The sequence below is a fragment of the Nothoprocta perdicaria genome, unplaced genomic scaffold (genome assembly GCF_003342845.1).
Source record: "Nothoprocta perdicaria isolate Ctin4 unplaced genomic scaffold, notPer1 scaffold_21, whole genome shotgun sequence".
Classification (NCBI taxonomy): domain Eukaryota; kingdom Metazoa; phylum Chordata; class Aves; order Tinamiformes; family Tinamidae; genus Nothoprocta; species Nothoprocta perdicaria.
The window spans coordinates 5991533-6004535 of NW_020455316.1; the positions used below are offsets into that span (position 1 = coordinate 5991533).

Genomic DNA, 13003 nt, shown 5'->3' on the forward strand with positions numbered 1-13003 from the left:
CCATCATGCAAGCACCCTGGTCTGTCACTTTTAGGCACTTAAAAACTACTGGTTTAGGCACTGTCAGAATATAAAAATAAGTAATAACCACAGTTTTTCTCCTTCGTGGCTGAAGTGCCCTGAATTATGGTGAGATAGGGGCCAGGAGTGTCAGAGGTATTATTAGGCTCTGTATTTGCCCCCCTTTTCAGTCCCTTTCTGTAAAAATTTGTGAAGGGAGGAGGATGACTAATAAATTGTTAYGGGAACTTTTTATAGGAAGCAGGGATATTCTATGTCATGTTTCTTGTAAGATTTACTGGAAGAAAAGATATTGGTTCTTTAAAGAGCATCTCAGGCCAAATACAACTTCACAGATGACAGGGGTGATTGTTTTATGTTCAATTTTCCAAACCGATGTTGATAAGAATATACATTTGTATTTGCCTTATATATTGAGGATTTTTTAGCATTTGTAAATCTACTAACTTATCATATAATGCAATCTTTAGTCATGATCTCCTCTTGAGGTTATTTTTCCTGTATTTTTACAGTATCTAAAAGATACTCCTCACTATCAAATTCTAATTAACAAGGCAAATGGATTTGGCAAATCTACAGCTTACATTCCTGAGGAGGAGATTACAGTTATTATGGGATTACAGGTAGTATTCATTTTTTATTTAACTGCAATGTGTTTGTTGTCTTGCATGTTTGAAAGCTCGCTGACCTCTGACTTCATAGATGCTAACTATCCATTTAATAAAGGTAGTGAAAAACAGCAGAAAAAAACTCACCTTATTAGTGCACTTGCTAACACAGATTTTTCAGGCGATAAAAGACTAAAGCCAAGTGCTGCCTACTTCCAAGTATTCAACAACTCTCTCTATTCTTTTTCTCTCAGATTTTGGCAACTTGACTTGTAGTGTGAACAGGAATGGACTTTGTTTCAGAATTTCACTGACCCATCAGATTTGAGCAGGTCATTTAATCTCTTGCTATTATGTCCAGCAACGCATATTGGTTTTGCAGTTTCCCTTTGGAAAAAAAAACTACATTTCAAAGAGCTTTGGCTCAGATGCTGCCCAGACTGAACGATCCCTTTCTGCTTGACTGCAAAGCTCTGTGGGAGCTAAAATTCTGTTTAGCGCATGATGATCTCAGTAGCATTTGCTGTCCAGCTCATGCGAGGTGCACCTGATTCTTAAAGCAGTTAGTGTTTAAGTCCTGGGAGGAGTCTGGTCCAGGGGACAACCTTCCTGCACATGGGCTGCAGGCAGGCGGCCCTTCCGCAAGGCAGCCAGCATGGCCGTGGATRCCTTTTAATTGGAAAGTGGCAGTATCTGAATTCAAACTAACCTCGAGCAGTTAAACCATTTGTGTGACACATGAGGAGCTCCATCCTGCCCCACGGAGAACGTTCAAAGTGGTGGCTTCTGCCTTCCTTAGAAAGCCCCAATCAAACTGTGTGGCTTGAAGGATCTCCAAGCTTCATGTTGAAACTGGGCCTCCATTTTGGCCAAATTCTGTAACAGAAGATGCACTAACACGTGGGAACTCGGCCAGGCCATCTCAGATGAATGTCATATGTATTTAAAATAGGGTTTTGACTGCTCCCAAAGACACACCTTCCATTATGTCAGTTGGTCAGAAAGAGATACCTCAAACATTTACCTCATGTGAAAACCAGCCCTTAAGATGTCAGGCTGCTTTTCTKAGCCACAGGAGGTTTAGAGTCCCCCTACCGTATTAAGGGAACTGATAGTAACAAGCTTGCAAAATTAGACCTTTGAAAGTTGGGTGAGATTAATTACAAACTGTACTATCATGCCTAGTTCAAAAGGTCTGCAGCTGCCCTCGCTCCTCCCTTCCTTACGTTCAGGTGACGGTTTACTTTCCTAAAGGGGGTTTGGACTAAAGAGAAGAGAAAAAACTTAAACTCATTCTCACCCTTTCCTAAGGGGCAGTTCTAAACAACAACCTGTAAGCTTCTGGCTCATGACACAGCGTGTAATGTGGATCCCCCTCTGGATTTGCACTTTAAAGATGGATATTATGCTGCCTACGGCCCTCACTTCACCAACTGCTSATTTATTCTTCCTGCTGTCTAATTGGAGTAGATAACTGATCCAGCTGAAAAGCAGCTGAAAAACAGCTCCACCAGCACCAAAGAAGTGGAAAGTGCGTCCCTAAGAAACTGTGCTGATTAAAGGCCTCAAGCCCTGGCTCGATTAAGCACTAGTTATTTCATGGGGCATGTTCAAGATGCGTAGAGAGCTCCGCAGTTTGAGGAAACCTCCTTTACGCCATCAGAACAAGGGTTGAGGCATGTCAAAAATCCTGCTGAAAGTGCCTTTAAGCGCAGCTTGTATTTAACACCAAACAGGAGTCAAGCATCATAACTGAGTAACTTAAAATAATCATTAAAGCATCCATTGTTATGCAGTGCTAGCTCTGATGTCTGCTACCCAATTATCTCCCCAGGTACATCACTCGGATATGATAGCCTATTTCAGTGGCTACGATGGGTCCAAGTACATTATGCAGCCCTGGTTGAAAAGAACCTATCCCCATGACTGAGGTGTTCTCCAGGCCATGCACATCACACTTCCTTTTAAACCATCAGAAATGGATAAAATAGATGTAAATTATTTCTTAAGAAATAAAACTGAAATTTTTAAGTGTGTTTTTGTCTTATGTTGGACAATCCCTTTCAGCAGAAGTGAACACACTGCATGTTGAGTGTAGCCTTTACACAGAACTGGATTTAGTTTCCTAATTGGAAAGTTTTAAATCTAACCCAACTTCAGGTAGCAGGAGCTAAGGTTTTGAATGCCAAATATGTCTTTTGACAGAGGGATGGGAATAAGTTAAACAGTTATAAGGAGCTGCCAGAACTAACAGCAACGTGATTTAAGGGCAGAGAGCTAAGAAAAAGGTCAAATGCCACTCAAACAGTTCTGCAGAGAGCTGCAATAAATAAATCCTGCAATAATCTGACCACTCTATTTTTACAAAGCCCATGTTGTAATTCCTTTAAGTGATGCATGCGAAGGAAGAGTTGAGGGTGACGTGGAACTGTATCAAGGGTAATCCTTTGCACCTGTGTAGGCTGGTAGACGCTTCTACCTTAGCCCTACCTGTCAAGAGTTGAAGTATGAATTAAAACAAGCAAAAAGACAAAATAAAAAGTAGATATAATGCTAGTAAAATCAACTTTGAAAACTTCTAAATCTACAAGTACTTATGCTCCATGAACAACCATGGTTTTCAACATGGTTGAAAAATGAAGGCATGTGGACACTTGATCCAAGGTTTCYGTGACCAGAATGTTTCTAGAGCAACTTGTTTCTTTTGTTTTCCTTTCCCTTTATCTCAAACACAGCAGATACTCTACAAGACACATAAACAGTCGCATTCTGGATTCTTTCCTGCAGAGTYAGTGAATCTGAGGTGTCAGACAGGTGGGCGTCTCTGTGGCCTCCCCATTCTTTTGTTTCCTCTTCTCTTATTAAGAGGGGTTTTCCCAGTGACTGGCCAAACAACCGACAGACTTCCTGGGCCTTCCGCCGCGTGTTCGCAACAGCAGCCACGCACACTTGACGGCTGAGAGGTGGAAAAGCAGCAACATAACAAGCAGGACCAACTCTTGTGCACGTTTTCCTACCACATAACTTTCTACAGCGCCAGTGTTTTCACACCTCATCCCCTGCCAGCTTCCGGGCGGCCGTGCAGAGTCCGAGGGGCAGCTCGGAGCGGCGGGTGCCCGCGCGGGCTGTGGGGAGCTCCCAGCCCATACGCGCTGCTGCGGCTGTGTGCGGCGCAGCAGGAGCTCAGCCGGGGCCCCTGCAGCCTCCCGGGCCCATTTCCAGCTARGCCCCCGCACACACCTCTCCAGAGCTCAGAGCCTCATTCCTTAMACAGGCAAAATCCCATCAAGGATAAGGTCCCCTCTATCCCCCCCACCATTTCCACAGAGGAATCAGGAGTCTGAATAATTAACTGCGGAAATATCAAGGCCCCGGGGGTTCAAAGGAGCATGTTTTGGTGCTAAATAAGGACTGTGAGTGGCACCTTTCAGAGCCTGTCAGCAGCTGGGAGCAGTGGGAATTGCAAAGAAGACTTAGAATTACCAACATCTGGTACCACGTTCATGCATTAATCCAAATTAAAACTAATGTGGCTGATGTAACCTAAAGCCAAAATATGACACCCTAGCTAAGGTTAACAGTTGATAATACAGCCAAGTGAAATCAGCGTGAAAATGGTTTCTAATACATTCTGCTTTTGCACAGGGGTACTGCGAAAGAACACGCTGTAACGTTCTAGGCTGAACAGCATAARTTTATAAAATTATATTTACAAAAAATGCGGAAATACTTGCATGTAAATTTTACCAGGCATCAAGGAAACTCCGTGTCCCCATTCTAAWCAGTATCCAGGATGTACTCCTATCAGCTCTTGCCTGAGCTTGTGCAATCTGTGGGGCGAGCAGGAACTTACCGAAGGGCGTCTACGGCCTCCGGMGTGTGGTAGAAATGGGGTGCGCCGACAGTGACAGAGGCCCCTAGCTTTTCCGTGAGGAGATTGCAAACAGTCTGCATTTTCCCAAAATCACTGAATATAATAGAGACCTGGGAGCAAACACAGACATTACACAAGTCATTTTTTTTCTCCTATAATGCATTTGTAATTAAATCACTGCAGTTGTATGTACAAACTAAACATACTGGAGTCTTGTATGTAACAAACAGGGAGGTGTCTAGAATATTTTTATAAAGAGTCTGCCATTGATTTTGCAATAGAAAGATCTTCATAAAATGGTTCAAAACTGTGGACTGGGAAGATGCTCTTCTGCAAGGGAGTGCAGTATTCTTGATGTGTAACTCACCTGAAGAGTGAACACGTCCTCTTTGGGACATGTGGGCAGATGCATCCCAATTCCTGCCTTTATCAGTCAGCCTTAGATTACCAGATGCTAATTATGTAGAAGCCCAAGCAAAACGAGGGAAACGCTACGTATTTTATTTCCAAGCATTGGGTTCAGAAAACTTAAGTTGTCAGATGAAGCTAATCTTTGCCTAGTCCCCAAGTTGGATTCAAAACCTTGTGCTGGGTGAACAGGGTCACTTCAGTGACAGGGTCACTTCACTGGACACCACAGACCTGGATTAAAACCTATTAAAGCGTTCAGCTGGCTGTGGCTGGGGCTGTAAGCAGCCCTGAGCACACGTTTGAGGAAGGTTCTCTCCACAGGAGCAGCGGGTGCTCTCTCCCCGTACCCACAGTGCTGCGCACAGGCACCACTGTGAACCCAAGCCCAGAACCTCACTGCCTTCCCTGTCAGGAAGGACCTGCCCCTGACTTCCAGGCCAGGAAGCCTTTCCCTGTGACAGAGCACAGCGGTCAGCTCCGACCCAGTGATCAGAGATCCACATCCTAGACCCCTCTCTGGGAGGACCACATCCTTTTTCTGACCTCCTGGGAATGCGCTCTCACCACTGCCACCACCCAGGCAAGCTCCTCTCTCACCCCATTTCTTTTCGCACACCACTACAGTGCAACAGGGAGGGAAGAAACCCACGGCAAAGAAAACTCCCCTGCAAACTCCAGTGAGACACAGGCTGTGCTGTCTGTGCAGCCCACGAAACCAGCTCTCCCAGTTGAGGCACAGAGCAAAAATCTCAAAGCTACTGCCCAGTAGGTGCTCTGCACTTACCCCCTGCGTGCGGTGTCACCCGSTGATAACAACAAGAATCCAGGTAAGAGACGGGAGATGAACATCATGTGCAGGGTAAGGTAAATACGGACCCTGGCAATTATCAGGAAGCAGCTAATGCACAAGCAGCTGGCTGCTCCGGAGAGCTKGTCCCAGGGTAGGGCACTTCCCCTTGTGCGGGCTCCAGTCTGTGCACAGGCTCCRTGTCTCCACCTCCATCCACTGCAAGGACACAGGGCCATGTCCGTTGTGCAAAACTGACCCTCCAGTTCCTGCCTCCTCGCCCGAGTTTTACGCTCATACTTGGAGCACCTTCCAACATGGATATGAATTGCATTGGAAAATGAAACTGAACCTGCATTCCTTTCTTCAGCATGAGCTCCTCCCAAAACTTTGATGCAGGGTTTGCAAGGGGGTTGTCATAACCATTACTGTGTGGAAAGCAGAAAGGACAGTGTCATTGTGAGGCCCCCACAAGGGCTTCCAAGCTGCTCTCAGTGTTTGTGAGAGTCCTTCCCTCAAGCAGATCAAAGAGCCAGCAGAGAAAAGCGTTGTGGCTCTCGAGCCAGAGCTGGGCTGCTCACACTGCACAAGTCCTGGGCACTCAGGACCTTCATTTTTGAGGAARAAGCAGGAACCCTCAGAGCAGAAATAACTGCCCTCTGACAGCTGTGATCTCTTTTAAAAAAATCATASTTTTCACTTAGGTTACTTAGACTAGGTGCAATAAATTCTACTGAAATTCACTGACGATATCTTGAACTCTTAATTATGTCTGTCAATGTAATTTATCTGATAATTTCCTTAATCTTCCAAAAAATAAGTAGAAAAATGCTAAAAAGAGTTCATAGAATATGACATGACTGTTGAGATTTGATGTATGACACACTATAATAGCAAACTCACTGGTACAGAAGCCAGTTCCAGTTAATCTTYAGTTCACTTCTGTTGCTAAAGCAGTCAAAGGCACTGGAACTTAACTGGCTTATGAGGCTCTACCAACCATCTAGTGCTTAAATAACTGGGGAGGAAAGGAGGAACTGATCTCTGCACAGAGAGCTACCATRACTGCTGCTTACAGGCACAAGGCAGCCAAGGTACCAGTCCTATGAGCAGATTTTCCAGTTCCAGCTCTCAATTCTAGGTGACCAGGCAACTTTTGAACAGCCACTACAGCTGACCCACACCATCGACTGACAAACACTTGATCCATGTAATCTGTTTTTCCAGTTCCAATCTTTGTTGTATGAAAATCAGTATCAGGAAAAGGTTGACGATTGGTTAAGTCAAGACTGAAGCTGTAAGCCAAGGCTTGTCTGTTGTCTACATAATAATTGGATAGAGTTTTATTGATTTTTTAAGTGTATCTTTTCTAAAAGATCTAGTAATTTCAGCTTTCCTTGTGGTACTTGTCTACATTATAAAGTTAAAATAATTCAGAACAGACACTCACACATATCATTTAAGTAGCTGAGGACTCATTTTTAACTCTAATTTGTCTTCTGCAAATTCTCAATTACTTCTGTATTTACTGTTGTTCTTTGGATGAGAATATGCCTCAAAATAAATGAACAAACAAATCAGAAAGGCTGAGCCCTGCTTTAGGGAACTGTAAGCAACAGCTCTATAAAACAGCTATCATTGCAGTTTTCACATTTACAAACTGACTTCACAAGAATCTGTAAAGTTACTGTGTAGTCATTAAAGTTGGATGCATTGAAAAGATTCATTGCTTGAAAACACATCATTTCCCCCAGTAAATGATTCTAGGGCAACATTTACTTTTTGCTGTGGCACGAACATGCCAAGCTGCCCTCCCCTGGGCCACTTCTGAGGTAAATGGCATTATTCCCATATTTAGCTTTCGCACAGCACTTTTTACGAATTACCTAGGGAGAAATTAGCTCTGCTTTAGTGGCAGAGCCAAGCGGAGGAGGCGCCAGGTCCAGGTGCTGCTCAGCTGTGCCTGAAGCAGGTCTAGAGCGGGGCTGCCACTCCTGGGCCCCCTCCCTCTTGCCCTCTATTCCGCATTCCTTCCAGCCAGGGGCTGAAATGATGGAAAAATCACCACTTTGGGGAAGCCTTCTGAACCAAGCTGCCACCTGGTAATGTAGGTACAGCTCCTGGCATGGGGCAGAGGGCACAAACGGTGAGGGGCAAAGGAGAGAGCAGCGTGATAGGGCATTAACCCGTGTTTGCTTATACTGCCCAAACCTGACAGTCTTAGAGTGCAAGGACACAACATTCCCTTCTACAGCATCACCTAAAATTCACCCGTTCATCCGAGAAGAAAACAATTATTGCTATATTACAGTGGCAGCAAACAAATATTCCGCACAAAAGAGTGGACAGTTACCACTTTAAATGGCAGCTTTTCTCTGGACTACGCTGCCCTCRCTGCACAGCGCAGCCACTCCAACAGCAATGAAAGACTCTGCAGCTCCCCCGGCCCTCGGTGCCTTCTGCCTCTTGGCTAGCAGAAACACCCACCTCCGCGTCCATTTGGTAAGTGTCTTCTAGTCTACTGAAATCCTCTGTTACGGTCATATTTTCTTCCTAAAACAAAGTACAAGAATATAATTGTAACACTCAGAAACCAAGATGTTAGAAATGTATTTACATCACATTCTGTAAAAGTTGGACAGTTTTATAACTTAGCGACAACAGTTTGCAATCTTTCTATGCAAGTCTCTTCAGTTCAAACTAGACAGATTGGTTAAAGTCATTTAAAGTGATTTACACAGTACTTCTAGAATATAATTTTGTTGCTGTTCACTTGAGGAGGAGAAGACCTGTAACGGTCACTTCACCTGGTTCACAACATTAGAAGTTTACATTTTTAGAAAGTTACAGTAGGAAAGGTGCTTCAGTGAACCCCTATTTTAAGATATTTCTCAAGTGAGGCGATTTAAACAATGAGCAAATCATTCATATTCTAGCAGAATGGTAACCATAAAAGGCTATTTCACCATCGACACTTTCTTGAACCTATTAAATTTATTTCTGAACCTATTAAATGTATTGTACATTTAAAAAAATATAACGTGCTTTCAGACCTATTTCAGAAGATACTGTGTTTCAGAGTATTTGCTGGGGAGGATTCAAATTTTCAACTTGACTATACAGCAGGAAAAAGTTTGTAGGAGTGACAATAATCTGTAGTCTAGGGCTGTTTTCCTCCTGAAGTATCATATGGAGTTTACGTTCATWATTAGCACGTACTAGAAGTCAATTGTGAAAATTCAATGTGATCATTGGTTGGCAGTGCTCAAAGTCATATGTATTTCATAGTAATTACCAAACCTTAGAATAAATATTGAAAAACCACATTTGTTTCTCCTTGTTCCCATTCCATTATCCCTTTCAAGGAGTTCTCTTCCTCAACAAATTCTCTTCTAAAGCTTTTGGTTTTTTTGGTTTAACCCTGTATATTTAAGCACGGTGCCATCTTGTGGTGCTAGACATTATCGCAACAGCTCTGCAATCGAAGTGAAAAATCGTTGATTTTGGTGCCATCCACTACGGGCTCCCCTCCCAGCTAATTTTTATCCACGAGAGTCGGCGGTAGCTGTACGTGGCAGCACAGAGAAAGGGAAGAGGTAACAGCAGAAGTCGCAACTACGGGTCCTCTTGTGACACATCCTCCACTAGGCGTTTGCCCCTGTTCAGGGACCTGCTTTACCCCCAAACACGGAGAAAAGGCAGATGGGTGACACCAGGCTCAGGCTGGAATTGAGACTTGCACTGCAGCCAAAGAAAAGCCTTTTCTTTCCCCTGGAGTTTACGCCTGCTGTTGATACTGTACATCCTTTTGGCTGAGGGGCTGCTTATTTGATTGCAACAGCCACAGAGACAGACCGTTCTCATGGTGCCCTAGGACAGGCTGTGTCAGGTGCTTTGCACTTCTGGAATAGTTTCTTTCATTTGTTAAAAGTGTGGGGCAAAAATCACATTAGGAATATTACATGAATGTAACGTTATTTTGTAACATTATTTTTATATGATACCTCAATTACTCCTCCAAACCCATGCACTGTTCTCAACGGAATCACATTTGCACTCTGCTTGTTTTCTGAACCACCAAGCGAAATAAACTGTAATTGTTGCAAATGAATAATTAGGCCATTTTATTTGATTTATGYGCCCTGAAGGTATGACCAGAGCTGTGCTGTGTTAGGTACTACACAAAAATAAGAAGTCAGTCAATATCCCACAGAGCTTTTGATAGCAAGTTGGGAACTACACTTTATCTACTGCTTTTCTTTATTTCAACAGATTAATATCCTATAGTACTCTGTTCCTCGCCACCAAAGAATGCTTTCTTTTTCATGAAACCATCATGCTGACTCCAATTAAATCACTGTGGTTTAAAAGAACAACCACTTTTTTTCCCCAAAAGAGTATAGGAGATATATATATATATATATATATATATTTAAATCTCTATATATTCATTGAAAGCACACCTCAAGGAGGCAGCCGTATGATAACACAATGTGAACACAACCTATCTGAAGGGAAAACTGTGTGTTCCCCTCCTGGCTTCTGAGCTCACAAAACCATGTGTCCATGCCATAAAAACACAAGACTGGGCTCAGTAATGAAAAACAAATAGTGTTTCATAAATGACAGAATGACAACCAAATATCTACAGTGAGGAGGTCTCTGATGCTTATGGTCCATTCCAGGGATCACAGAAGTARATCGAACTGTTATTTTGTCAAAGAAAGAAAGCAGATTCATATGCAGCAAATCAAGAATACTCTGGAGAAATTAGTGGTAGCCTAAACAAAAGGGTTTCTCATGCAGGTTTCTGTGCTTCTTAAGAACATTTTGAAATCAGATAATGTTGTATCTGAGTAAGAAAAGAATATAAATTTTTGCTCATTGACTCTTTGGATGTCAATGCATATCTGTCACTTGCCAATACGGAGGATACTACGTTTATATCCAGGAGCCTATCCCTGTAGAGACAACATCTCAGACAGAGCTGTGGTGGACACAGTTTGTGAGCTCATGTGTTCTGTTAAATAAGCCTGATTCGGGAGCCTGCTTCTGAATCACTGCTGCTTCTGAACAGGGTGCCCAGTGACGACTGTCACCTGCAACGCTTAAAGAAAAATGCATATAATCCCCACTGCATGCTGGAATAAAACATGTTCTAAATTTTAATCAATTTGCTGCTGGAGAAATAGAAATGTTGCCTTTGAACAGCTGGGCTAAGAGGCTGGTTTCCCCGTTGGTTTTATTTCCCTGCAGCCCCCAAAGCAGATTCTGTTTTCTGAAGTGTTCCACATACTTATAGCATTCTATAAATAAACAGCACTGTGTGCATCTATTTCTGATTAAAATCTTGTGTAAATATAGATGGAAATTAGGGGCAGCCCTCAGGTTTCTCACAAGCTATAGTCAAGTTTCTGCTGCTACAAAGGTTGCACACCTCTGACCTCCCAGAGCTCCCATGAGAGCAATAAAAACTAACTAAACTAAAATAAAAGAGATTGAGGAAATTGTGCTACAGTAAAAAAGTATATGGCCAGATGATTTCTGAAGAGACTTTAGATAAGCTTGAAACAATTGGAACTGTATGAACATCATGAATGGATACTAATTTTCCAGCGGTCTAAAGGGTATTAACTATACACGTTGTCAGGAAACCCATTTAAGAAAAAATTGCCAGCAGTGCAAGCTGTTAGTYAGAGAAAAAGTCACCAGGCAAACGAATGCTCCACTAGAGAATGATTTAAAATGGGATGAAAAAGCACTCAAAGTTACAGCACAGGGAGCAGCTCTGAAAAAGGACAACTTGTTGTTGTTCTCGGAGCTTCCTAGAGCTAACACACCACTAACACTGAGAAACCCAGGCGCCAGGCGGCATTTCCCAGCCTCGCTAGCAAGCGGCAGGAACTGACATTTCCATTTCCAGCACGCAGTGGCTTTGATACCACGAAGTTACAACCGTACCCAGGCTGAGCGCTCAGGTCTCAAAGCCTAAGAGCAGCCTCTCCACCTAGGCTGCACCGCCACCTCTTACACGCTCCCATTACCCTTCTCRGTCTGACTACATATACCTGAACAGAACTGTCTATCTGTGTGGGTCACACTTTGTTTTGCCATTGTTTTTCCCAGTCTGCAGCAGGATTTCCAGCGCTTGTAAACAGGCTCATTTATTGGGCCTCCTGCCGACACCTCCTCCGTGTGGGCCGCAGTGCTGCTGGTGTCCCAACCAGAGGCAGTTGCTCAGATTCACTGGGGGCTGGATACCTGCAGCCTCCTTCCCAGTCCTGCCACAGGTTGAAGAGCTGTTTAATTGCAGGTAGCAAGAAAACAGCTCGTGGCCTGSTAGCTCCCTGCACGGCCTGGGATGGGTACAAAGCTCATTATTTCCTCTGCTAACAGAATTAACACAATCGAATTCGCTCACTTTCCCCCGTTCCTTCCCCAAACGCAACTTTAATGTTAACTCATGGAAGAGATACCAAAGGCAGCCAAGATACAATTCCCCCCGCTCCAGAACGTTCCTAGGGCCCTTCCTAGGACGCCGGGGGCTCTCACCGCCACGCCGCGCTGCCGGGCGCTCTGCGCGATGTACTCGAGCCGCCGCGCCACGCTGCCCCGCGCCGCCGCCGCCGCCGCCTTGCGGCTGCCCAGCCGCACGCGCACCCGCGCCCGGTCCGGGCCGGCGCTCAGCTCCGCGCTGCCGCTCACGTGAACCTCCCGCGGGGCCCCGCCGGGGCCGCGCTCCGGGGCCGCCGGGGCCGGGCCCAGCTGCGCGAAGACGCGGGCGGAAGGCGGCGCCATCGCGCTAGGCCGCACGTCTCCTCCCGGCACCATGGCAACCAACGCCGGCCGCCCGCTGCACCCTGGGAGCCTGGCACGTCATCGCCTACGTCACCACGACAGTCACCACAGCGCCGTCTCTAGCCGGCAACCTGCCTTTCYGCCATGACAGCTACCGAGGCGGAACTTGCCTCTCCCCCTGTCTCAGGAGGCTCCGCCATGACAGCTATCGAGGCGGAAGTGCGCCCGCCTGCCCGGCCACCCCGGGGACCCGTGTCACGGCGTGGCGGGCGTTCGCGTCCGTTGAAGCAGCGAGGGAGCCGTTGGCGAGACCCGTGTGGGGCGGCCGCGTGCTCAAAGGAGAACCTCTGTTCCCCATATGTGATTTTTTTCTTTCCAGAATATTATTTCCATCCTTGGAGATATTCAAAGSCGGACTCCTCTCTTCGTTATCTCCACTTGCAGTGTGCTCAGTGTCTTGTCCTTAGATTCTGTACAGACCTCYTTTCCCACCATTGATATCGT

At 45.0% G+C, this 13003-nt stretch overlaps 1 protein-coding gene across 1 annotated transcript; it reads right to left on the minus strand.

Moving 5' to 3' along the window:
* Positions 1 to 865: 865 nt before the first annotated feature.
* IRAK1BP1 (interleukin 1 receptor associated kinase 1 binding protein 1) lies at positions 866 to 12499 on the minus strand. Its single transcript, XM_026038428.1, has 4 exons — positions 12254 to 12499; positions 8189 to 8254; positions 4483 to 4613; positions 866 to 3585 (listed from the first exon to the last, which is right to left on the minus strand). The coding sequence occupies exons 1-4, from the start codon at positions 12497 to 12499 to the stop codon at positions 3315 to 3317; spliced, it is 714 nt and encodes a 237-aa protein (XP_025894213.1). The 3' UTR covers positions 866 to 3314.
* Positions 12500 to 13003: the final 504 nt, after the last annotated feature.